This window comes from Pelophylax lessonae, assembly GCF_965119305.1.
Source record: "Pelophylax lessonae genome assembly, chromosome: 1".
Taxonomy (NCBI): Eukaryota; Metazoa; Chordata; class Amphibia; order Anura; family Ranidae; genus Pelophylax; species Pelophylax lessonae.
In genome coordinates, this window is record NC_138768.1 from 479544058 (window position 1) to 479572044 (window position 27987).

Consider the following 27987-nt stretch of genomic DNA (forward strand, 5'->3'; position numbering starts at 1 on the left):
TCCCCACAACCCTGGGCTGTGGGGGTCTGCGGGGGGGAGGAATCTGGAAGCCCCCTTTAACAAGGGGACCCCCAGATCCCGCCCCCCCTATGTGAATGGAAACCGGGTACATAGTACCCCTACATCAAAAAACCCATTCACCAAAAAAAGTGTACAAAAAATTAATGACGAATGCCAGCTTTAGAAAAGTCTTTTATTAAAAAATAAAAAAATACTGTCCCCCTATGATCAGTCACCCGTCCGCCCGAAAAATATAAAAAAAAAAAAAAAGAAGCTGCTGCTTCCCCATACGCTTCCCACGGAATGAGCTGTTTTGATTTTGACAGCTCCTATATAGTGACCTGACGCCACAAGCCACCCCACAATCCACTGCTCAGGTGCAGTGAATAAATTACTGACGTCAGCAGCAGCTTCTTCTTTTTTTTTTTCTATTTTTCGGGCGGACGGACGACTGATCATCGGGGGACAGTATTTTTTTATTTTTTAATAAAATACTTTTCCAAAACTGTCTTTGTCATTTTTTTGTACACTTTTTTGGTGAATGGGTAGGGGTACCATGTACCCGATATCCATTCACATAGGGGGGGTGGGATCTGGGGGTCCCCTTGTTAAAAGGGGCTTCTAAATTCTGATAAGCCTCCGCCCCACAGACCCCCACAACCACAGCCCAAGGTTGTGGGGAAGAGACCCCTGTCCCCATCAACATGGGGGCAAGGTGCTTTGGGGGTGGGGGGCAGAGCCCCCCTGCCCCAAAGCACCCATCCCCCCATGTTGTATGGTTCAGGAGGGAGGGGGGCGCTCGCTCGCCCCCACCCCCATCCTGGCCAGCCAGGCTGTGTGCTCGGATAAGGGTCTGGTATGGATTTTAGGGGGAACCCCACACCGTTTTTTTTTTAAATTTTGGTGCGAGGTTCCCCTTAAAATCCATACCAGACCCAAGGGGCCTGGTATGGATTTTGGGGGGGACCCCACGCCGTTTTTTTTTACCTGTATTGCCGGGAGCCGACAATACATTACAGTCGCGAGCAAGTTTAAATGACATTTTTTCCTTTAGAAATGTCAGTATTGGTGCAGCAGGCTAGAAACATTACACAAATGCGCCACTTTACAGGCACACTAAGGGGGCCCCCCAGGCACGATATTTAAAGGCATTTTTCATTTTTATTGTTTCACTTTAAGCATTATTAAAATCACTGCTCCTGTAAAAACAATTGTTTTAAAAAATATTTTTTGCATTGATTCATGTCCCACAGGGCAGTACCCGGGTCCCCATACACGATTTTTGGCCCAATAACTTGCATTTAAGCCTTCAAAATTAGGACTTTTGATTTTTCATGTTCGTGTCCCATAGACTTAAATGGAGTTTGCATGTTCACTAGAACATTTCCCCTGTTCGAGATGTTCTGTACAAACCGAACAGGGAAGGGGGGGTTCGGCTCATCACTAGTGGGGAGGAAGGTCTTGCCAGGAGGAATTTTTGACTCCAGGGTGGTAGAATGGGCAAGAATGCATGAGGTAGGAATGATCAGGGCAGGTTTAGAGGTGGGCTCCTCATCTAGAGTGTCAAATGAACTAGAGAGTACATCAGTCCGATTGTTGCAGGAACCAGGTTTGTACATAATGGTGAAATTAAAAAGGGAAAAGAAAAGACTCCACCTGGCCTGTCTGGGATTCAGTCGTTTGGCATTCTGTAAGTTTTGTATAGAGTGAGAGGAACCCTCCAAGAGATGACCCCACTCCTCTAATGACAATTTAATTGCAAGAAGTTACCGATCGCCAATAGCATTGGTGCCAGACGCCATATTAACCCCCAATGCAGGTACTAGAGGATACATAAATAACCCCTAACACAGGTATCGAACGACACATACATAAATCCCAACACAGGTATCAACACAGGTATCAGAGGACACATACATAACCCCCAACACAGGTATCAGAGGACACATTTTAAACCCCCAGCATTGATTTCAATGGACACCATAATAACTACAAACACTGGTATCAGAGGACACAATATAAACTCCCAGCATTGATGTCAGTGGATGCATTAATATTTCCCAGCATTGATGTCAGTGAATGCAATAATAACTGCTAGCACAGGTGTCAGTTATATCAACCCCCTCCCCCACATTGGTGGTCAGTGGCATTGAAATGTAACCCCTCCCGTTACCCCCAATGTCGGGGGGGAGGTTCAATTTCACTGACATTACCACAAATGCAGAAGGGGGTGATCAGATTAAATTTTACTGCCATGAGGACCAATGCAAGGTGGGGATGGGGGATGAGGGGGGTTAACATTCACTGCCATTCAGACCAATGCATGTGGGGGGTTAACTTTTACTGCCGCTGACTGCCCCATCCCCCACCTCCCACCTGCATTCCTGCATTTGTGGACATGGCAATGTTAACCCCTTCCTCAACTCCAGCCTGTTCCAGCCCCATTCCCCTAGTACTATGATGCTGGAAAGGGAGCAGGAGCAATGAAACAAGTACACTCAGCTGAGCCTACCTCAGCTCACACTCGCTCCTGGTAAGCTCACATCTTCCTCTTCCAGGGGTGCAGGCAGACAGGTGGCCTGACGGGCGGGCGGTTCAGGCAGGTGGGCAGTCGGATGGGCGGTTTAGGCAAGTGGGCGGGCAGGCAGTTCGAGCAGGTGGGCAGCTCAGGCAGGTAGGCAGGCAGGCGGTTCAAGCAGGAGGACAGGTGAGCAGGCAGGCTGTTCAGGCAGGTTGGCGGATGAGCAGGCGACGGTTCTGCAGGTGGGTGGGTGAGCAGGTGGGTGGGCCTTCAGTTCGGGCAGGTGGGCGAGTGAGCAGGCGGGCGGAACGGTGTGGGCAGGTGGGCGGGCAAGCAGATGGGCAGGATCTCAAAGATTTCTGCATCCCTATCCCACCCACACAGCAAGCGGCCAGAGCCTGAAACTGACAGTCCCGAAGCTAGAGGGAGGGGGGAGCAAAATCCTCCCTCCAGCAGCCATCGCAGCCTGCACTGTTTGCTGTTTGGAATGATAGTGATAATGATAGTGACTACAGCATCACTCTGTAACGCTCCTGCGTTTCATGTATGGTGTGGATTTTCAGCTGCAGAAATATTCCACTTCAGTAGTCATGTAAGAGAGATGCTGAGATACCATTCCCAACCTCAATGACTCATCATGTGTGGAAGGTCTTAATTCAGCTAGTAAATACACACACTCAACAAGCTGGTTCCTAGAGTGACTTTATGTATGTAGTAACACAGTGATGAAGATTTAAGAGACAGGTTGAGTGGAGGTGGTAGGTGACAGACACTTGAAGGTAAGACAGTAGCAGATGGATGCAGGTAGGTTTAGCAATCATGTATGGTAGCAGATGACAGAGTAGCAGGTGGACATACAAGAGAGATCAACCCAGTGCAGGAATAAGTAGCAGTAGTCTTAAGAGCTAGCAATCTAGATATGCAGATGTGATAAATAGTCTTTACTATGCAGAGCTAGATAGTGTAAGCTTAGTATAAGTTTATAGAGGGTTCCCCTGCGGGGTACTTAGCACTAATAGCAATACAGCCGAAGGTTGGTTCAGGAGGAGCGGATGATCCGGAAGCGGGATGCAGGGATCAGCGCAGCGAGGTTCCGTCAGCGAGGTATGCTTGCAAGCACGAAAGCTTCAAGCCAAGTTAGCATCCAGGTAAGGGTGCTTGAACGAACACATGTGAGTGAGAGCCGGCAATCTAAATAGCCATCCAGTCCGGCGCTGAGTGATGACAGCATCAGTCTTAAAGGGAAACACACCTATATGTGTTTCATCTATCTAGGTAGATGGAAATCACCCGGAAATAATGTGATAGGAGGCACTGAGAGTGCCAGAACCTTACACACTCCTGTCATTCAGGCAGCTGGAGAGCAGAGCACTCATCTGCTCTCAGCACCCCCTCTGCACTTGCCCTAAGCAGATTTCCACTCGCCAAATGTGAGCAGGCGAGTGGAAACTTTGAGGGCTGCTTCCCACATTTTTTTTTTTGGTCTTTCTCTATTTTTTTGGTCTTTCTCTATTCACTCATCTGAAGGGTTGACTTCATACATACATTTACATGTACCTTTTCTTATTAGCAGCATTTTCATCTTGAATTTCCAGGACTGGTAGTTCTAGTTTTTTCATGCTTGCAAATGGAAGCTTTGTTTGCAGCTGTTACTAGCCATTTTCTTTTATTCTTCCAACAGAATTCAAGCACACTTTGTAAACTGGTTCACCTCTTTTCTCCCTATGTAATTTATCAGCTCTCCTGTCTTTTAACCGGTTGCCGACCGCCGCACGACTATATACTGCGGCGGTCAGCCCCGGCCAGGCAGAGTGACGTATCGATACGTCACTCCCCTGTCACTGACTTGCGAGCCTATTGCGGGCGGGCGCGCACCCGCCGAGGCTCGCGCCCGCCGCGGCTCGTTCACAGACAAGTCAGTGCGTGTGACCGGCGGACTCGATGTCCGCCAGTCACACTACGATCGCTCCTGTGAAGGGAGAAAGACAGAGCGGCTTGTGTAAACAAGCTGCCTGTCAGTTCTCCCTGTGTAAAAGTGAAGATCTGACCGTTCTACTATGTAGAACTGTTGATCTTTGCTTTTACACCAATAGCAATGTCCCAGTTAGAATCACGCCCCTAGGACACACTTAACCCCTCCCTGTCCAATAAAGTTAACCCCTTCCCTGCCAGTGTCATTTTTGCAGTAACAGTGCATATGTATAGCACTGATTACTGCAGTAATGTCACTGGTACCCCCAAAAGTGTCAAAAATGTCAGTCAAGGGTCCGATCTGTCCGCCGCAATGTCGCAGTACCGAAAAAAAATCGCAGATCGCCGCCATTACGCGTTAAAAAAAAAAACACCAAAAATGACAAAAATCTTTCCCTTTGTTAGTAAACGCGATAACTTTTGCGCAAACCAATCAAAATACGCTTTTTGCGATTTTTTTTACCAAACATAGGTAGCATAAAACAAATTGGCCGAAAAATGTTAAAAAATTTTGATTTTTACATTTTTTTTGGGGGAATTTCATATAAAAAAAATGTGAAAAATATTGTTATTTTTGCAAAATTTACGCTCTTTTTTTGTTTATAGCGCGTGATCAAAAAATCGCACAGGTGATCAAATACCACCAAAAGAAAGCTCTGTTTGTGGGAAAAAAAGGACGTCAAATTCGTTTAGGTACAGCGTCGCACGACCGCGCAATTGTCCGTTAAAGTCACTCAGTAAAAAATAGCAAAAAAACCCCTGGTCCTTTAGCAGCCAAATCCTCCGGGGCTTAAGGGGTTAATGACAACAACTCCAACACACTGACACTGTGTGTTGTTCTCAGCTCACTTTTTATAGTGAGTGGCTGGTTTTGAAAGCCCCCCACCCTATTATTGAGGCAGATGATCAAGGTCAAGTGCTGCACATGGAATTATTGGTGATCATCAAAATTTGCTGACTGGGAAGGGCGTGGCTACCGGCGCGGAAGATGGCCGCATTCTAAGCCAGTTCCGCACAGCCACCCTGGACACACACCAAATCTAGGGCACAGACGACTCCCGGAGGTCCGCAACTCACCCCGTCGCCTCCCGCAAGCATCGCCGCCATGACCCGCTGCAAAAAGGAAACCGAGCAGCTGAACAAGCTGTCCGGTTTCCTCATCTCCCAGAGCCTACAAAATGGCGGCGGCCCGGGAAAATCTCAGAGGGACAAGCAGGGAGGAACTCCGCTCCTCAAACTCATCTGCCCCACCGATGCACAGAATCATTGGCAACTCGGCCTGTGGACAGTCCTGGGGGTCTCCATCTCCTTCCTCCAGGAGCCCGGCTAAGAACAGGCAGAGGAGGGAATCTCCACAGCGTTCCCATGCGGGTGCAGGTATGGACATTACTTACCCACATACTACAGTCATGTCTCAACCACCCCCATCCTCAGAACCCTTTGCATCATACCCCACGGGGGGAACCCTATCTCTGATGCAGTCTTGAAAGACATGCTATATTCCCTGCAGTCCTCAATGCAGGCATACATGCGTTCCCATACGCAGCAAATCACAGCAGAGATTTCCTCCTTGGGCATCAGAATTGATACTATTGAGAAATCTGTGGGCACACATGCTGCATCTGTTAACTCCATAATAGATAAACTGACCTCTCAAAACAGATGAAATTTCCTGGCTTAAGAACAAAGTAGCAGACCTGGAGGACCGCTCCAGACGCAACAACATTAAGCTAAGAGGGATCCCAGAGTCCATATCTTCTCCTCAACTGCTAGTACATGTTACCACTTTATTCAAAGCCTTGGTTCCATCAATACCTCAGTCAGAGCTACTCATAGACAAAATCCACAGACTGCCTAAACCCACCTTTCTGACTGGGGATGTGCCTAGGGACGTCCTGCTGAGAGTACATTTTTATCATGTGAAGGAACAGATAATGCTGGCATCCAGACAAGCCACAAATTTGCCAGAGACTCACAGCAATGTCCAACTACTTCCAGACCTGTCTAGACATACGCTGCAAGCTAGACGCAATCTCGCTACAATCACCAAGGCATTAAGAAACCATCAGGTGCCACATAAATGGAAGTACTCCGTGACTCTTTCAGTCACATATGGAGGTTCCACAGTGCAAATCAAGTTGCTGTGACAGTGGAACATTCTCCCACCTGTACAAACTGCCTTGTCCCAATCCCCACCCCTGCGACCTCTGGAAGGAGACTGGCAGGTGGTGTCCCGCAAGAGGCCTCCGAAACCTGCTTCTTTTCAAGACAGCCCTAACGCCATCTGACGCTTCCATGATAAAGTGTCCAAGGCCATTGAAAGTAGAACTTTCCCCTGGCCCTTCAGCTGTTTCTTAACGGATTTGTCAGTTCGCGGACCGCCGAGACGGTCCCTTTCTTAAAGTTTTTTAAAGTTTTTACCGTTTTCCTTCATTTTTCTTCTTCACTATCAGTATTAGCATCATGCTCAACAGCAATTGGTATATGTCACAATTTATTACGTCTTGACTCTCACTGGTTTACCCCTCACCCTCAGCGATACACGTTAAATCTCATCGTAAATTACCATTAAATTCCTATCGATAAATGCCAACGGCCTGAACCACCCGGCTAAACGCCGGTCTCTGTGGAAAGAAGTGACAACCAGCAAAGCAGACATGATCTCCATTCAGGAAACTCACTTCCAAGAAGGGAATCACCCACTGTGCACCCATAAAGACTTCACGCACATCCAGTCCAGAGAAGAAAAGAGGTGTCATGCTGGCTTTTAGAAACTCACTCACAGTCCGGATCAAAAGGACTATTTTGGATCCTCAAGGTAGATTCATTATAGCTGTGTGTGAAGCGAATGACCTGCCACTAAACATAGTGAATCTCTACGCACCGAACTCCCATTAACTTAGGTTTATCCGCAGACTCCTCAAGCAAGTATACAAAGTCAAAAGTTGGCATTTACTATTGTGTGGGGATTTTAACGTTGTTGTCGATCCCGGGTTGGACTCCTCGGCCTCCCCCTGGGGCCATCAACAAACGTTGGGAGCTCTTTTACACTCTGAAAAACTGTACGATGTATGGAGATTCCAACATGCCACAGAGAGGGACTACTCCTTTTTTTCCTCTAGGCACCACTCATATTCTAGATTAGATATGTTTATTACAGATATGTATATACTGAATAAGGCGTCCTCCTCTGTGGTTAAGGACATCACCTGGTCTGACCACGCGGTGGTGGAATTAACCATTGAGGAGTCCATAAAATGTATGCAGTCTTATGTGTGGAGATGTGATGTGAGCTCTTTGCAGGACCAGGGCTGTCAGGCTTGAGTTTCGGAGAGCCTGAAAGAATTCTTTGACATTAATACGCCGTCGGCCTCTGACCTGTGGGTGCGTGCGCACAAGGCCTTCTTTCGGGGGGGGGGGGTGCATCCAGCAGCAGGCGCGGCTTCGGATACTGTGGAGGGAGAAGCTATCCTCTCTTTTAACTAACATTCATAAACTGGAAGCAGACAACAAAACTAACCCCCACTACCACCTTGTCCCTCGCCATTATAAAACACAGGCAAGAGCTATGTCTCCTTCTTCTGGAGCAATCTGATAGGCATTTGAACTACCTGAAACAAAAACATTACTCCCAAGCGAACAAGGCTGTTCTCCCAAGAGAACAATATCTGGCGATTCAGGTCAAACGCAGACAAGCCAAATCTAGAATCCCATTTCTTATACACCCTACCACTAACAATAAAATAACCAACCCGCAAGCCATAGCAGATGAATTTGCTGAATTCTATAGCGCACTCTATAACCTACAAAATTATCCCTTGGAACAACAACCAACTGAAGCAGATATAGAACGCTTCTTGGACGCCATTAACCTGCCATCTCTTTCGGCTTCCCAACTAAGGGACCTCAATTCCCCGATAACACTCGCTGAAGTCCAAGCTGGCGTTAAATCCCTGCCGAAAGGCAAATCTCCTAGACCAGATGGCCTTTCAAATTAGTTTTATCAACTCTTCATGCCGCAAATAGGCCCAACTCTGACAGCAGTGTTTAATAAAGCCATGGAGTAATCCTCCCTCCCTAAGGATATACTAGGCGTACACATAGTTACACTGCCCAAACCTAGCAAAGACCACATAATGCCAGCAAATTTCCGCCCAATCTAACTTTTAAATTCGGACACTAAAATATAGGCACGTATCCTCTCCAAACGTATTCAACACATATTACCTACACTCATCAACAGGGACCAAATGGGATTCACACCGGATAGGCAAACTTCGGATGCCACCAGGAGAATGTTCCCTACGGAAATTTGGCTTCTCAGGCCCCATACTCTCTGCAATCCAAGCTCTCTACTCTTACCCCACCGAAAAAGTGTATAGTTCTGGCATATTATCCAAAAACTTCCCTATCACACATGGCACTAGACAGGGTTGTCCCCTATCCCCAACGATATTTAACCTAATCATAGAACCCCTAGCGCAAACTATACGCTCCCACCCACAGATAACAGGATTACCCTTCCCACACTACCACCACAAAAAAAATGTATTCGCTGATGACATTATTTTGATGCTGACGAACCTGACCATATCCCTCCCAGCTGCTTATAATACACTCCAAGAATTCAGTAAGATCTCGTACTACAAACTGAATGCTTCTAAATCCACGGTCCTAAATATGGGGGTACATCCTGACATTCAATCCCAACTCCAATCTTCTGTCCCTATCCCCTGGTCCACGGATAGCATACACTATTTAGGCATTGATCTGCCAGCAAACCCCTCTAGACTCCTCTCTGTAAATCTAAACAGTATGCGTAAACTACAACTTTCCTGAAGTGGCAGGGTGGTAGCTTACAAAATGTTCATCCTCCCGCAGCTATTATACTTGTTTACAGCACTCCCCATTCCTTTCCCAACAACGAGTCTAACCAAGTAATCTAGAAACATGATGAATTACATCTGGGAGGGTAAAAAACCTAGATGCAATTCTTCCATACTCATCAAAAAGCGACAATTTGGAGGCGCGTCCATCCCAGATGTCCCCACATACTACTGGGCCACAATTTTACCCCAAACCCGCAATTGGGACAACAATACAAACGCCCCCCTATGGGTGGAACTAGAGACTGATATTGCTCCTATAGCGGATCTCAAAGTCCTACTCACAAGTGATAGATGGAAGGCCTAAGAGATATCCAAACTCTCCCCCACTATACAAGCCTCCCTGCGGGCATGGCGTAGGTCCCCTGTCCCACTAAACGAGCGTGACATACTTCCCACTCTGTCCTTCCCAGTCTCCCTCCTCAGCAAACACTTACCTGATATTCCAATACACCTGCTATATCAGTGGAACATCACAACTTTAAACTGCTTTTATACGAAAGGGTCTCTGATCCCCGTCAATGAGTTAAAACGCATGTATAAACTACCACAATCATCGTTTTACCACCTCCTCCGCATTACCCACTTTTTGCTACAAAACCCCCTAAGACCTGTAGTGGTAGACGGTAAAATATGGGATTTGTTTATTGCAACACCACCAAAATCTCCTAAACTGTCACAATACTACCATGTTCTATTAGACAATACTGAATTTCACAAAACAGCTCACATGGGATAGAGATCTTAAAACAACTTTTTCCATTCCACAATGGAAACGAGCACTTTCCACGGTATATCAGCACACGCACTGCGCAAATCACTGGGAAATGACGCTCAAATTTACCAATAGAGGGTATTACACACCTTTTTGTCTAGCAGGTTTCTCACCATCCTACTCCCAACTCTGCTGGAGGAATTGCTCCAACGTAGGGACTCTAGTTAACGTATTGTGGTCATGTCCATTGCTCACGAGCCTATGGAACCAAGTATTCACCTACATAGCTTCCCACACCGGATGTATCATTGATCCCAATCCTGCCCTAGTACTACTACATCTGGGAATTGATGACACCCCGTATCAATATAGACCCTGGATCACACATGTTCTACTTGCTACTAGAACACTTATTTTGCGAAAGTGGAAGAGCACTGACACTCCACATCTATCGGAAATAGTTTCCCTACTAAAAGCAAACTACCAGTTTGAGAAAGCCCTCGCAATCAATAGCATGTCATTGCAGAAATGTAATACTCATTGGGATTTCTGGTCCTCCACATTGTGAATTGTGAATTGTCATGACCTCCATATACCTATATCTCTATATTGTTATACTGCCCCATTGCAATACTACGACATTGATGCTATAGTTACTTTCTATGTTCTATGTTCTCTGTTGTTATTATCTTTATTGTGATATGTTCTGATATATTATGTTACTGCACTGCTGACATTACTGTTGAGTAATTCTCACATTTTCTGTTATGCTTTAAAACTCAATAAAAAATATATAAAAAAAAAAAAAATTGCTGACTGTGAATTTGGTCAAAATTGTCAGTTCAAGGCTGACATGAATCCTGTGCTTGCAATATATTTACATTTAGACAAGTTAGAATATTTTTGCTGTTGCTAATGGCAATAACACCAAGGCAGTAATCACCAGCCCATGTGGCTTTTCAAAGATGTAAGTTAGAATTAAATTCAAAGAAGCGCTGTTCACATCTCATTTTAGGTTTCCAATAGATGGGTAATGATTGGTGCACAAAATATTTATCCAGTGCACAAAGTATCCAACCAGATCCTGTGCTCTCCAGCCCCCATATTTGCCTTTAAATTTGAAAAGTTCACAAAATAAAAAACACAGTAATGAGGAAAAACAAATAAAATTCTCAAAGTTTGCAACAATTTTTGAGGCATGGCATTTGTTATATATTGGCAGCTTTCTGTTTTTATTTTGCAATCAGATATTCATACAAAAAAAAAAGGGAGACTTTTATTTGAGACAAGCATCCTCAGGGGATGACTGGGCCAGGGGGCAGGGGGGAAAATGCCCCCTGGGCCGCTCTGATGTCCGGTAAAAGGGCTGCACAGACATGCCTAAAGGTTTCCTGGTTAAGAGAAATGAAAAGACTCTGCCACTGACCTACTGGGTGCAGGATGAAGACAAGGAAAGAGCGCAGGCCTCCCCCCCCCAGCATGGATGGTGTAAACTGTGTCTGAGCAGAGGCTGGTTCCATGCCCCACTGGAGACTCTCCTCTCCTGGCCAGCCCCAACCGAGCTGCCCCAGCTCCCCTCAACTGTTCCCTGCTGGCCAGGTTGGGAACCTGGATTCATGAGCAGAGAGTACCTAAAGCAGGACTTCAGCTTGACTTCAGCTTGAAAAGGGGGTCAGGAGGAGGATGGGAAGAGGAAGAGTCGGGCCGAGTCGCTGCACCATGGGCCCCCAGTTTCTACTTGCCCCCTGGGCTGAAAGTTGCTAGTCTTCCCCTGAGCATCCTTATGCAATACAGCACAACTCAGTCCAAACAGTTTAGTCCTAATCATTAGCTTATCATTAGCACGCAATGCTAAAGGCTGCACAAGTCTACAATACCTTTGGCAACCTGATTGGCTTCACTCCACCCCACTGGCTACATCAGAGGAAATTATGTCAATGATTACTTATTCAAATAATAAAAATGTAATAGAATAGTAGGATTGTTCTGATTTTCCATTTCATATGTTATTTATAGTCATACCTTATCTCCAATCCATCCATATACTCCTTCTTCTTTTTTCTACTTTCTTGAGCTGACTGTTTATTCCGAATTTTGCGACGAATTCTTTTAAGAACACGTTCTTCATGCTGTTGAAGTATGAAAAATCCAAAAGGTTATGCTATTATCTGCATAATAGAACAAGGCTATTGTATAATGAGACCACATAAAAAAATGCAGGGACTTTGAATAAAGTTGGTCATACACTGTTGATATAAGTTGGTTCAGTAAGAACCTGATGGAATTTGCTAAATGGGTAACTCTGTTGTCCCCTTCCACTCAACACTCTTTAACTGAAAATCGAAGTAGTCCCATGAAAAATTGCTGACTGAATAAACGACAGTAGATGCAGCTGCTGTTTGGGTATTGTTACAGCCATTGCCGGTAGCTGTAAGAATTTTAGTAGCCCATGAGGGGAGATTCATCCTTCAATCCTGTTAGCATTGATGAAGAAACATTTAACAGCGTATGGCCAGCCTAAATACACACCCTTTTATAACTAGCAGCGCCGGGTTTTTTTTTAGATATTTCCTTAGAAAGTGCTTAGAATAGCTACAGAGAGTGATTAACCACTTCTGGACCGGAAGGTTTTGCCCCCTTATTGACCAGGCCATTTTTTGCGTTTCGGCACCGCGTTACTTTAACGGACAATTACGCAGTCGTGTGACACTCTACCTAAATAAAATTTAGACTATAAAATTTAGATTATAGATTATAAAATTTAGAAAATAAAAATTTCCCCACAAATAGAGCTTTTTTTCAGTGGTATTTGATCACCTGTGCGATTTTTATTTTTTGCGCTATTAACAAAAAAAGAGTGACAATTCTGACAAAAAAAACAAAACAATATTTTTCACATGCTGCTATATAAAATTCCCCCCCCCCCCAAAAAAACAATTAGAAATCAAATTTTTTTAAAATTTTGGGCCAATTTGCTTTCTGCTACATATTTTTGGTAAAAAAAAAAAAAAACGCAAAAAGCGTATTTTGATTGGTTTGTGCAAAAGTTATCGCGTCTATAAACTACGGGAAATAATTATGTCATTTTTATTTATTTATTTATTTATTTTACTAGTAATGGTGGCGATAAGCAAATTTTAGCAGGACTGCGACAGATCGGACCCACATTTTTGACACTTTTAGGAGGACCAGTGACATTACTACAGTATTCAGTGCTAAAAATATGCACTGTTACTGTAATAATGCCATTGGCAGGGAAGGGGTTAACACAGTGGGTGATCAGGGTTTAAATGTAAGCCTAGGGGATTGATTCTAACTGTATGAGGGTTGGGCTTTTGAAATGATCACAGAGACCTGTGATCCTATATAGAAGGATCACAGGCACTCTGTGATCATTCCAGAGAGAAGAACGGTCAGCTATGTATACAACAGTCCTTCTCTCTCAGTGGGGAGCGATCGCGGGTGTCAGGCGGCAATCGGAACTGCCAGCCCCGTGCATCGGAGATCCTGCTGCTGACGGCGCATGCTCGCCCCCTAGCTGCAGGCGCCCGACCGACCTTTTAGAAAAAAAATCCCTAGGCTCACACTTAACCCTTTGACCCTTTGATCACCCACTGTGTTAACCCCTTCCCTGCCAGTGTCATTATTACAGTAACAGTGCATATTTTTAGCACTGATTACTGTAGTAATGTCACTGGTCCCCCCTAAAGTGTCAAAAATGTCAGTTAGGGGTCCGATCTGTCCACCGCATTGTCCCAGTCCCGCTAAAAATCGGAGATCACCGCCATTCTCGTGACCAAAGACCAGGCAATCTCACACCCTGCCGTCACTTGCATAACAATGCCACTCTCAGCTGCACCCAGCACACAGATTGTTAGCTTGCGGGACCACAATATAGATGCCAGCAGGCTGAGAGCGATTGTCACCGGGCTAATTAAGCAATTTACCCTTTCTCTGCCACCACCTCTACGTTATGATGAGCCCAGAGGACGCTCGTAATTTTAGAAATACCAATGATGACTTTAGAATAATCATCTGTAACACGCGCTGTCACCGCAGACAGGAGTGTTCAGAAGATTTCTTCTAGACAGTAGCGCTCTTCAAGAGACAGGTTCTTGGGTTAGCTTGCGTTAAGAGCTTAGAGACAAAGTTAACACTTTTCAAAAGAAATAGAGACACAATTCCGCAATTTAGAAAAATAGATAAAGAATTAGAAATGGAAATACTTGCAGCCAATGTCCTTGTATTATCAGAGTTCCAGAAGCTGAGCATGTGTGATCAGTTCTTCCCTTGAGCGATGTTACTGCTTGATGTTAAAATGAGGACTGAGAAACTCATCATCTTCTGTCTTTTTCTCTGACCCACAGGGGGTGTTACCAGAGGTCCTTGACCAATAAACACTGGGGCCATGGGCGGCCCTTGAAGCTCAGTAAATGCCGAGGAACCTCCCGCTTAGACAGATTTATAATAGAATGCATATCTGGAAATATGTAATGGTTGCATTCTTGAAATATCTTATCGCTCTTTTCTATTCCCTGTGTAATAGGATGACCATGCATGGTCTCGTTTCGTTCAGTATTTTATTTGGCATTCAAATATATACTTTTTGTTAATATGTTATGTTCCTGTCTGCATTTATGAATTGGGTATGTATTTGTTAGATATATGCGTTACATTCTAATTAACAGTTTGGCTGAGGAATTTATAACCCAGCCTGATCAGCCTTCGGGGGACTTCTGCCAGGATGAGCTGATAAGGTTTTCTTTGAAGCTCTGAAGCCCAAACTTCCTGCATTCCAGGAGTTAATTAACACTGCAAAAGGGGGCTGGGGAAGGGGGCTGGTGAATGAGTGTCTTTTCAAACTGCAGAGCTCGGAAACCAACATGGTTGCCTGACAAAATGGTGTCCCAGCGCAAGATACCATCACACCTCCCCCTTTTGTGGGTGCATAGGAGGGGACTGCAATTTCCCTCCTGACGCAACCGACTCCCGTGGGTTCGGCTTGTCGCGACAAACCACCAGCATTGCCATGGGTGCTGCCTTCCTTCTGCTCAAGGATGCCATATGCTACTTCCCGGGGGAGCAGCTTCCGGCTCAGATAGAGGATGAGAGTTTCCTCTCCTTTCGCATCCCTCTGGCCTAGGGCTGCATCTGGCCCAAAGGTAATGGCATAGGGTTGTGCCGGGACTGGGCATAAATTCCGGGCCCCATGTCCCAGGTGCACGGACCAGTACCTCCGTCAGGGCCGGACGATCCTTCTGACACACTGGCGTCAAGGATGCCAGTTTAACCAGGGTATCGTTGAGTTGGTCAGTCACAGGTTCAGCTGAGCCACTATAATCGCACCCCAGCATCCCCCTGTGGCCAGCTGTACCCAGGAATGACGTAACCAAAGTTGTGGTTTGAGGAGTAGGCTAGGTCCTGGTAGTCTCAGTTCCAGATCTCTCGGTGCCTACTCCTCCCTGCCCTCTCCCCAGTACCAAACCGCTGACAGGTCCATCTGACAGTTACTGGGCCGAACTGTCAAACTAGGCTGTGCCAGATTGTTTGGGACTGCGGACAGTAGCCCTGGGTGTTCCACCCAGACAGGGCCAAACACTACCAGGCACCTAAAGCAGGCCACTGCACAAGGTTCAACCTCTCCCGGTAGATCACACGTGACCCTTAGGGAGGTGTCTGATGCGTTCCGAACTCCATCTAGCATTGCCGTAGACGCAGTTAAGCCACATGGGGTGGGGAAGGCTGTCTCGTCCTGAGCCTTCCAGGTTAGAAGGTTTGGTCCACGCCCCCTGCTCAGGTTCAAGGTGGTTAGACAGCGGGCAACAGCCAGCTGCTTTGACACCTCATGGTTCCTGGGCACGGGGTAGGCCACAATCACAGGGCTGGCATTCAGCCTGCTAAAGGCTCCACAAAGCCTTCTCTCGGTCTCCTGTTCCCCATTGGCCTGCACCTCCTGTGAGACAGGGGAGGTCGCAGGTATGGGGGGAGCAGACACCCAGGCGCCCACCTCATGGACGTCAGGATGTGCCCTCCCAGAGTCTCCACTATCTCTGACGCGGCATGCTGTAAGCACTGCCAGCAGCATAGATACCTGGAGGGAGAAGGGGTTGTTTCAGCTGAAGGCCCAAACCTTCTCACTGAGTGTAAGCTACCGCTAACAGGTCACCTGTCTTTCCCAGTTCAGGGGTACTACCTTTGCCCCTGGCATGTGCTGTGCTAGGATGCGGTGTAAGAATCAGGTTAGGCCACAGACCATAGTGTGTTACTCCAGGCCTGGCCCTCCTGATCTCACAGGGATCCTTACAAAACAGATCAAGTGACACCTTCAATACATGCCTTTTGAGGTTGACTGGACACAATGAACAGCTGTTTAACCCCTTCAGTCTCCAGGCCTCCTGCCTGTTGGCCTGTCACACCTTTCTGCTCATTGTCCCAGTCAAGCTGTTGTGTACTCTTCTCAGCAGGGGGCCAATCAGCTCCATTCCTGAGTGGTTTGAGAGCCTGGTCGATCTGCAGTGCTGGCTGACAGGCAGAACTACAAGTCCCAGCCAGCCGTCCTGTGGCAAACAAAGACAGCTGCTGAGGCTTAACAGAGGTGGAGTCCACTGGGTCAGAACAGGGAGAGGGCACAGAGACCTCCTCCGGCTGTTCTGCGACCAGGGCCTGCATCTCCGCTGCCTTCGCAGCACTGCGAGTGACCACCAACATTGGCAAAACATCATCAGCATTATCATCATTAGATTCATCATTTTTATCATCATTATCAGCAACATCTTTTTCATCACCATTAGTATCATCAGTATCATCAGCAACATTATTAAAGCATACCCCTGGTAACTTCACAGGCAAGGGGGCCTCCTCTCCTTCTTCAAAAGGTGGAAGACCTTGTAATTCAATGCTACCCTTCCCCTCCCCCTCCCTCTGTCCATCCATAGGTTGCCCAGACATTAACCCAACATCTGCACACAGTACCTTGTTAAGTCCAGAGAGTTCCGTGGAGGCATCAAGGGTGCTCTTAGCAGGGGTGTAGTAAGAAACAAGGGTACCTAAATCGGCACCCAACAAAACAGCGGTGGGGATTTCCTCAGAGACTCCCACCTCCCTCATCCCACTCCCAGCACCCCAATCAATGAAAACACGGGCACGGGGTACTTGTGAGCGGGTCCCCCCAACTCTAGTGAGGGTAAAAATCTTTCCAGGGATGATGTCCCTTCTTCTTATCACTTCGGGTCGGACCAAGGTGACTTCAGCTCCTGTGTCCCGGAAACCAGTGACAGTCCGGTTGCCCACGGTGACGGGCTGCAAGTTGGCGGCGGTCACCCGGGATCTCCTGCGGACAAACAGCACTGAGGAAGAGTTGCTGGCCGGCTGACCAGGTAATGTCATCTGCTTCTGCTCAGGGCACTGTGTCCTGAGCCCACAGGTGTAGCATCTGCGGGTGTCAGTTGAAGTTGAGGTGACACCAGAGACTGTAGGTGCTGGTTGCTGGGGAACTTGACTCATAGGTGCAGGAGGGGTTGCCATGTGCGATTTCCCTCCTTTCACGCCATACAGAGGAACCTTGCGATGGTCAGATACCCGAGTGTGGATGTAGGTATCTGCCAGTTCTGCTACTGCTTGGGCAGAGGTTGGCTTCCGTTCCAACACAAACTGTCTGACGTTTGTAGGACAGATGTGCAAGAGTTGATCTCCAATCATGAGATCTTCCAGGGACTCAAAAGAAATGGCGTTCAAGCCTTTAGTCCACTGCCGGAATGTGGTGCGTAAGCGGCTTACCACATCCATATATGAGTCCCCAGGCAACTTTTGCAGGGACCTAAATCGCTTCCGGTACACTTCCGGGGTTAGCTGGTATTTTTGGATGATTGCAGCTTTTATGGCCTCATAATCGCCATCCTGTGCTGTTGGCAATTCGACGTAAGCGTCCACTGTGCTTGGGGCAGCTGGTACTGACGGCAAGTCTTTTCAAACGACAGTAGGTACACATCAATGTCACTGTCCTTTTCCATAACTGGAAATTTGGCTGCCTGGCTCACAAGCAGAGAGGTGTCCCTGTGCTCTAGGGATCCGAGGTTCTGAGACTGTCACTGCGGCTGGAGCTTAGCCATCTCCAGGTTGTGCCGACGTTCAGCCTCCCTCTGTGCATCCTCTCTCGCAGCCCGGCGTTCCGCAGCCTCTCTCTCAGCCTGGCGTTCCGCAGCCTCTCTCTCAGCCTGGCGTTCCGCAGCCTCTCTCGGCATTCCTCTCTTTCAGCCACAGCCTGGCGTTCCAGAAACTGCAGGTACGCCATAGGATCCATCTCCTTGACACGTTGCAGTGTTTCCTGCATTTGAGGAGAGTCTATGCTGGTCGCAGGCAAGGGGGGTCTGGCCTGCTCATGTTGTGGCTGGGGGGTGACTTACAGTGATACTCCAGTGTCAGTCTCTGCTGGCTCATCCTGCGCGGCCGTTCCTGAATCACTGGGCTCTGAAGAAACGGACACTCCGTCTCCTGGTTCCGACAGGTTCTGGCTTGCCTGGATATCATGCTCCTGCAGAGCATGAATCATTCCTTCACGAGTTTTGCCACTGACGTCAAGTCCTCTTGATGTGCAACTCCATAATCAGATCATTTTTGCTCATTTTTTTTATATTCCGATAAACCAGGCATGTTTGCAAGCAGAAAAGATAGAACAGAAAGCAAAGATAGGAAAGAGCTGTAGAAAGTAGAGGTTGCTGTATGTCTCTTTTTAAAAAAAAACAAAAAATATGCACCAGCTTGTCTCTAAGGACTGCTTTCCACAACCGTTACAATCCTTCAGTGCAGAGCTAATTCCTAACATTGCACTCAATGCTCTTAAATGCAAGACTATCCCACGTACGTTGCCAGCCAATATGTGACGGTGGCGGGTATCAGACCCCTGGCCTTCTCATCCAACTCGTAACCAAAGACCAGGCAATCTCACACCCTGCCGTCACTTGCGTAACAATGCCACTCTCAGCTGCATCCGGCAAACAGATTGTCCAGCTTGCTGGACCACAATCTAGATGCCAGCAGGCTGAGAGCGATTGTCACCGGGCTAATTAAGCAATTAACCCTTTCTCTGCCACCACCTCTACGTTATGATGAGCCCAGAGGACGCTCGTAATTTTAGAAATACCAATTATGACTTTAGAATAATCATCTGTAACACGCGCTGTCACCGCAGACAGGAGTGTCCAGAAGATTTATTCTAGACAGTAGCGCTCTTCAAGAGACAGGTTCTTGGGTTAGCTTGCGTTAAGAGCTTAGAGACAAAATTAACACTTTTCACAATAAGGTTTAATTATAAAAAAGGTTAAAATTGGTGCAAATAAAAATATTTACAGAAAAATGGGTTACAAATAAATAGAGACACAATTCAGCAATTTAGAAAAATAGATAAAGAATTAGAAATGGAAATACTTGCAGCCAATGTCCTTGTATTATCAGAGTTCCAGAAGCTGAGCATGTGTGATCGGTTCTTCCCTTGAGCGATGTTACTGCTTGATGTTAAAATGAGAACTGAGAAACTCATCAGCTTCTCTCTTTTTCTCTGACCCACAGGGGGTGTCACCAGAGGTCCTTGACCAATAAACACTGGGGCCATGGGTGGTCCTTGAGGCTCAGTAAATGCAGAGGAACCTCCCGCTTAGACAGATTTATAACAGAATTCATATCTCAAAATATGTAATGGTTACATTCTTGAAACTGATATTTTATCCTTCAGCTTGTGATTTGCTTTCAAACGATATCCAACATTTTATCACAGAAGGAATATCTTATGGCTCTTTTCTATTCCCTGTGTAATAGGATGACCATGCATGGTCTCGTTTCGTTCAGTATTTTATTTGGCATTCAAATATATACTTTTTGTTAATATGTTATGTTCCTGTCTGCATTTGTGAATTGGGTATGGATTTGTTAGATATATGTGTTACATTCTAATTAACAGTTTGGCTGAGGAATTTATAACCCAGCCTGATCAGCATTTGGGGGAAATCTGCCAGGATGAGCTGATAAGGTTTTCTTTGAAGCTCTGAAGCCCAAACTTCCTGCTTTCCAGGAGTTAATTAACACTGCAAACAGGGGCTGGGGAAGGGGGCTGGTGAATGAGTGTCTTTTCAAACTGCAGAGCTTGGAAACCAACATGGTTACCTGACAAAATGGTGTCCCAGCGCAAGATACCATCACAGCCATTACTAGTAAAAAAAAAATAAAAATGACAAATCTTTCCCGTAGTTAGTAGACGCGATAATTTTTGCGCAAACCAATCAAAGTACGCTTATTGGGATCTTTTTTTAATAAAAAGATGTAGCAGAATACAAATTGGCTTAAAATGATGAAAACTTTAAATTTTTAATTTTTTTGGGGGGGATGGTATATAGTAGAAAGTGAAAAATATTGTTTTTTTTGTTTTCATAATTGTCGCTCTTTTTTTGTTTATAGAGCAAAAAATAAAAATTGCACAGTGATGAAATACCATCAAAAGAAAGCTCTATTTGTGGGGAAAAAAAGGACATCAATTTTATTTGGGTACACCATTGCACGACTGCACAATTGTCAGTTAAAGTAACGCAGTGCAGAATCGCAAAAAATGGCATGGTCATTAGGGGGAAAATCTTCCAGTCCAGAAACGGTTAATATATATTTTGCTACATCATTTTAAAAGGTCTAACATACTTCCTGATGAAACACAGTATCGGGGATCTCATGCAGCACATGCTCCTTTTCATGTGCATGTGCAGAATCATGAGCATAGAAGCCTTACTAGGTAAGCAAGGACAAGAAAGCGCATGTGCATGAGGATTGATGCATATGTGCATGCTCTTGTGTGCCTGGGCATGCCCACAGATCCTGGTGCCCGCTGCCTATTTAAACCCAAGGTCTTCCTTAGTGCTGGATTGTCTTTAGCTCTAGTTCTGGTATCCAAAATTCCTGAAGGTCTGCTTATCTTGTTCCTGACTCAGCTATGCCTGAAACTTCTCTTGGATCACCCCTGCCTGTTATGTCTGCTGCTCACTAGTGTTATCAACCACAGCTTGGACCTCTGACCAGGATTCTGCCTCCGGACAGGATACCTTGCTGCCAGCACATTTTCTCCCAGGTCAGCATCCCCAACTGTTTGCCAGGTAGGTCAATCCCAGTGGACGCCTGTTGAGGAGAAACGTGCGTCTGGTGGAGAAGCCGCATCATCACTCTGGCGCAGTCCGCACTGCAGACGGCTGTGAAATTGGCTCTTTACCAAGTGACCGGCTGTGTCCAATCACAGCCGGTCACAGAATGTCAACAGAGACCACGGTAACTAGCTGTTACCGTGTTCTCCTCCTCACACACTGATCCTGTGTGAGGAGGAGATTGCGGTAACAGCTAGTTACCGATTACAGTGCACAGTAAATCACACTGATTGCCCACCCCCAATAAAGAGTACCTGTCACTAGCCCATCAAAGTACCTGTCACCAGCCCATCAGAGTACCCAAGTACCTGTCACCAGCCCATTAGGTACTCTGATGGGCTGGTGACAGGTTTGAAAGGGGAGGTTTGGTGCCTCAGGTCAAGGTTTGTGGGACTTTAAAGGGGCTAATACACAAGAAAGTATCTTAAATATAAATATAATATTTATTTCAAAATAACATAAAAGTAGTTATCATACATTTCTGGTTAGCAGAAAATATGTTACATGTGATGTATGGGCTAAGAACCCATAGGTGAGAGTGAAGAAGAGTAGTATGAAAAAAGTGACATGGTGGTAATGTGACATTAGTCTCTCTCTTGTGGTCCGAACGTCTTGAGTTGGCGTTGGATCTTTGTATGAGAGAGTATTTTAATTCCTACGCGTTTCGGCGGGGGGCCTTTGTCAAGGAAAAATGTCAACCATCTCTGCAAGATATATGAAATGGTAGTGAGGGTATTTAATTTTTTGACCATCCTGAGACATTTGTTTCACGGTTGGTCATATAATACATACTTAGATAATAAAATGCCTGGGCCTGCTTGTGGTCCTCTGGTCCTCATATGAATCAACAGGATATAGCTACTGGGATATATAAGGTGAAGGTATTAATATACGTTTGTGTGTTTATAGTACATGTGCCAGTTGTATTGGTTATGTACTTACTGGGTAAATATATTCTCTGGACCAGTTGAGGGAAGAAGGTATTAGATCAACCCGTGTTTGGTCAGGTCTGTATATGGAAGGGAGTATTTTTATTTAAATATTTAAGAACAATATTTACTTTTATATGTTCCATATTATTTTAGTACTTACTTTGCGGCATAAGGTTATATAATCAGTATTGGTTCCAGCATTGTCCACTAGGTGGCGTGTTGTCCCAACTGGTCTTGTAGTACTATACAGTTCCAGTGGTCTCCACTGTGGGGTGCTGGTCCGACTGTTCCTGTTCTAAATACAGTGAACAGGAGAAGTCTTGTTAAAAATATATCCCAATATGAAGATACCATCAGTGCATCTTTTGCACTGTGGTATACTTACAGTTTTTTTGTCCTTCAGTTTAGGAGACAGAGAGGTAGAAGGTCCGAGTAGCGTGGTCCGAGCGTCCTCACCGTCCCTCAGCTCGAGGGAAGTGACGCCCTGTTTGAGATTCCCGGCCATTTATATCGTTCGCGCATGCGCAGTGGGTGCATGTTTATGTAACTGAAGATCCTTTCCGGATGACGCGTCGCGGGTGCGCGCGCATCCTGTCTTCGTTGTGAACGGTACATCCGATGCGGCCGCCGAGACAGGAGGCGGAGTTTGGGTCCCAGTTCAGGGTCCTATTGGCAGAAGATGACAAGAGGTCTGCTTAACTCCTTGTTCCCCGGTCTTCTTCACCGGGGTTACCTGTGCCGGATGAGGGTTGTTTGGGGAAAAGACAAGCAGGCTTTTAAACTTCCAGGCGAAAGGATATGTATAGCAATGAGTAAATTAATTCATTTTAAATAACGTGCCATTTGGAAGCCGGTTTTAGGCTTTTTTAGAAAACATCCAAACCACAGCTTGGACCTCTGACCAGGATTCTGCCTCCGGACAGGATACCTTGCTGCCAGCACATTTTCTCCCAGGTCAGCATCCCCAACTGTTTGCCAGGTAGGTCAATCCCAGTGGACGCCTGTTGAGGAGAAACGTGCGTCTGGTGGAGAAGCCGCATCATCACTCTGGCGCAGTCCGCACTGCAGACGGCTGTGAAATTGGCTCTTTACCAAGTGACCGGCTGTGTCCAATCACAGCCGGGCACAGAATGTCAACAGAGACCACGGTAACTAGCTGTTACCGTGTTCTCCTCCTCACACACTGATCCTGTGTGAGGAGGAGATTGCGGTAACAGCTAGTTACCGATTACAGTGCACAGTAAATCACACTGATTGCCCACCCCCAATAAAGAGTACCTGTCACTAGCCCATCAAAGTACCTGTCACCAGCCCATCAGAGTACCCAAGTACCTGTCACCAGCCCATTAGGTACTCTGATGGGCTGGTGACAGGTACCCGGGTACTCCGATGACAGGTACCCGGGTACTCCGATGACAGGTACTCGGGTACTCCGATGACAGATACTCGGGTACTCTGATGACAGATACTCGGGTACTCTGATGACAGGTACCCGAGTACCTGTCATCGGAGTACCTGAGTACCTGTCATTTGAGTACCTGAGTACCTGTCACCAGCCCATCAGAGTACCTCTCTGTATCCCATCAGAGTACCCGAGTAGCTGTCTCTAGCACAGAGTACCCGAGTACCTGTCTCCATCCCATCAGAGAACCCAATTACCTCTCTGCAGCCCATCAGAGTACCCAAGTACTTTTCTGAAGCCAATCAGTGTACCTAAGTACCTGTCTGCAGCCCATTAGAATACCTGAGTACCTATCTGCAGCTCATCAGAGTACCTGAGTACCTATCTGTAGCCCAAACCTCCTAGATTAGACCAAAAGAAAGCTCTATTTGTATGAAAAAAATAATAAAAAATTTGATTGGGTACAGCGTTGCATGACTGAATAATTATCATTCAAAGTGTGAGAGCGCTGAAAGCTGAAAATTGGTCTGTGCAGGAAGGGGGTGAAAGTGCCCTGTATTGAAATGGTTAATAGAGATTCATTAATGTCTGACAATCCATGACACAAGCCCATCAGAGTACCCAAGCATCTGTTATCAGAGTACCTGAGTACCTGTCACCAGCCCATCAGAGTACCCAAGTACCTGTCATCAGAGTACCCAAGTACCTGTCTCCAGCCCTTCAGAGTACCTATCTGCAGCCCATCAGAATACCTGAGTACATGTTTCCAGCCCATCAGGGTACCTGAGTACCTATCTGCAGCCCAATAGAGAACCTGAGTACCTGTTTCCTGCCCATCAAAGTATCCAGGTACCTGTCTCCAGCCCATCAGAGTACCCGAATACCTCTCTGCAGCCCATCATAGTATCCGAGTACCTCTATGTAGCCCATCAGAGTACCTGAGTACCTGTCTCCAGCCCAGAGTACCCAAGTACCTGTCTCCAACCCTGAGTAACCAAATACCTGTCTCCAGCCCCTCAGATTACCCAAGTACCCATCTGTAGCCCATCAGAATACCCAAGTACCTCTCTGAAGCCCATCAGAGTACTCGAGTACCTTTCTGAATCCGGTCAGTGTACCCGAATACCTGTCTGCAGCCCATCAGAGCACCTGAGTACTTATCTGCAGCTCATCAGAGTACCTGAGTACCTATTTGTAGCCCATGCCTCCTAGATTATGTGTTGGGGTGTTTGCTTTCCAAAATGGGGTCATTTTGTGGGGGTTTCTATTGTCCTGGTGCTCCAGGGCCTTCAAAAGTGGGATTGGTTGTAATGAAATTATATGTGTAATTTATGCTCCTAGAACACCTGACGGTGATCCTTGTACATATGTGGTATCACCATACTCAGGAGGAGCAGAAGAATGTATTTTGGGGTGTCATTCTTGCTATGTACATGCTATGTGTTAGAAATATCTTATACATTGACAACTTTGTGTAAAAAAAAAAAAAAAAAATGTTTTCATTTTCTTTCCATATTTTACAAAAACTTGTGGAAAAAAATGACATGTTCAAAAGACTCATTATGCCTCATAGAATATACTTTGGGGTGTTTGCTTTCCAAAATGGGGTCATTTTGTGGTTAATTTGTTGTGGAAATTTTATTGTGGACATTTCTTTAGTTAAATTGCCATAATGTCTCCCAGTGTCAGTTACCGGTAATCGCTATGCACAGCAAATATTGCTTTTACTGGCATTGCTTGTTAGTGAAAACTTTCCATTAGACGGGATTGCATAATCAGCACAAGGTATATCGCACAAATATATACCCGCCATTCGGGGCCCCGTCTATTTACTGCGGAGATGTGTTTGTGATGTAGAATTCTTATCGTTTTACCAAGATTAATGGATGGCATCTTTCATTTGTATTTGATCCATATGACTGAAATACAGCTGCTATTGTCTTATGCAGATATAATAAAGCCCCATCCACTGGAACATATAGCATGGTCACTATTAAATATGGTTTTCTATGAACTATATTTGATGGGATCCACTAACAAGTAACGAGTCCGTGTTTGTGAATTAACATGACTGAATAATGAGAAGTCATGTGCTTTGTCCTTTGTGGCAGTTGGGAGTCTCTAGACCCAGTCATGTTCATTCATAGGCATTCACTCATCAGTTCCTATTGTACTTTTTGAATGTATACATGTTCTGTGATTGGTGGTCTTGATTGAAGCCACTCCTTGTAACCCCCTTTTGTTCACTTGCTGTAAATAAACCAAGCCCTGCCCTGAGATACACAGAGGAGGCACACACACAGGAAGCTCACACACAGCACAGACCACACACACCCATTCATGCATGCAGACACACAGACATTCACAGAGAGATTTTCACACAGAGGACACACACACATCCACAACCACTTGCTCTCACCCACACTAATGCATCCACACATACATACATACTCACATACATATCCAGAGAGAGACCCGGCAGATGGCATCAATATGACCCAGCGTGTCTGTTCCTTTTTTTGTCGCCGAGAGCTTGGTAAACCTTATGCAAAAGAGCGGTACATTTGTACTTTTCAGTACAAGCAATTAGTGGCGTTTGGTGCGTATTAATATCTCTCAAGTGCGCTTTTCAGCGCAGCAAAGTCTTCAGCGCACTGAGTGGGTTTCTATGCTCCAAGCTCTATTAATTTCCACAACAAATTCCATTGTCCTGGTGCTCCACTGACTTCGTAAGTGTGATAGGTTGTGAGGAAATTACATGTGTAATTTATGCTCCTAGAACACCTGATGGTGCTCCTTGAATGTTGGGCCTTTGTATGTGGCCAGGCTGTGTAAAAGTCTCACACATGTGGTATTGCCATACTCAGGAGGAGTAGCATAATGTATTTTGGGGCGTAATTGCAAGTATGCATATACTGTGTGTGAGAAATAACTTGTTATTATGACAATTTTGTGTAAGAAAAAAAAATTATTTCTTAATTTTCCCAAGAATTGTGGGAAAAAATTACAACTTCAAAAAACTCACCATGCCTCTTACTAAATACCCTGGAATGTCTACTTTCCAAAAAGGGGTCATTTGGGTGGGTATTTGTACTGTCCTGACATTTCAGGGCCTCAAGAAATGAGATAGGCCACCGGTACATCAGGTGTGATTAGGTGTGATCAATTTTTAATGATTGGCACCATAGCTTGTAGACTCTATAACTTTCACACAGACTAAATAATAACCACTAATTTGGGTTATTTTTTACCAAAGATATGTAGCAGAATACATTTTGGCCCAAATTTATGAAAAAAATACTTATTTGCAAAATTTTATAATAGAAACTAAAACAAAATGTTTTTTTTTTCTCAAAATTGTCGCTCTTTTTTCACTTAGATCACAAAAAAATAAAAAACCCAGTGGTGATTAAATACTACCAAAAGAAAGCTCTATTTGTGTGAAAAAAATGCTAAAAAATTTGATTGGGTACATCGTTGAATGACTAATTATCATTCAAAGTGTGAGAGCGCGGAAAGCTGAAAATTGGTCTGGGCATGAAGGGGGTGTAACTGCACTGTATGGAAGTGGTTAATTTTGTCCGGTTGTGCACACTAGAAGGATTCATTTTTTTATACATCATCCAAGACCTTGGATGTGTCATTTTCAACGGTGTCCTTGTTACATAATTTTTGGTACCTAAGCAGTTTGCCCTTTTGTTTTGTAGAGCTATATAAGTTTGTCAATTTTTTGATCATTTGTTCAATATCGTATGCACTTTATTACTGTCACTTTTCTCAACCATTTACATGGCGAGATAAAAACAACCATTAATTCGAATATTCACTCAGTTTTTACAGCATTAGTACAGGAAACTGTGTGGTACATAAAGGTATGGATTTCAGACTAAATTTCTCAGACTAATTTTAGTTAGAATTTAAGTCCAAAAGTGGCAAGGAAGTGCTGTCCAGAGCCTCAATTAAAATTGCGTTGGCTCCCTCTCCCTCAGCCGCCTCAGAATCACCTCACAGCGCTGACACAGCAGTGAAACTATTCCCTCCTCTCCTAAACAGTCCGCAGTACCTCAGTTTCACAGGATGAAAAGGACATTGAGTCAGTTTCTCCCAATATATTATCACATATTGAACGTATGTTTCAAAAGGCACTTAAACAGACTTCTGACCATATTACTAATAGCCTGACTAAAGAGATAAGGGAGCTGGGCACACGCATAGCTAATCTTGAAACAAGGATAGAGGATATTGAGAATTTTACACAGGACCAAAATACAGAAATTGAGAATCTTAAAGAGGAAAACTTAGTACTTCAGTCTCGTCTAGAAGATTTTGAAAACAGGGCAAGACGCTCCAATTTGCGCATAAGAGGCATTCCTGGATCCATAACTG

The 27987-nt window shown here is 45.4% G+C and overlaps 2 protein-coding genes across 2 annotated transcripts in view; both read right to left on the minus strand.

Annotated features, from left to right (window-relative positions):
• The window catches only part of LOC309544955 (uncharacterized protein), a gene marked incomplete at its 5' end in the record, with an annotated part of 957880 nt that overhangs the window by 357773 nt on the left and 572120 nt on the right, over positions 1-27987 (minus strand). The gene's annotated exons all lie outside the window — the stretch shown is intronic.
• Positions 1-27987, minus strand: part of CREB3L3 (cAMP responsive element binding protein 3 like 3) — a 240740-nt gene that overhangs the window by 91709 nt on the left and 121044 nt on the right. The window contains exon 5 of the mRNA XM_082273056.1: positions 12116-12222. Within this exon, the coding sequence (XP_082129182.1) occupies positions 12116-12222 (107 nt within the window). The remainder of the gene's footprint in view (positions 1-12115; positions 12223-27987) is intronic.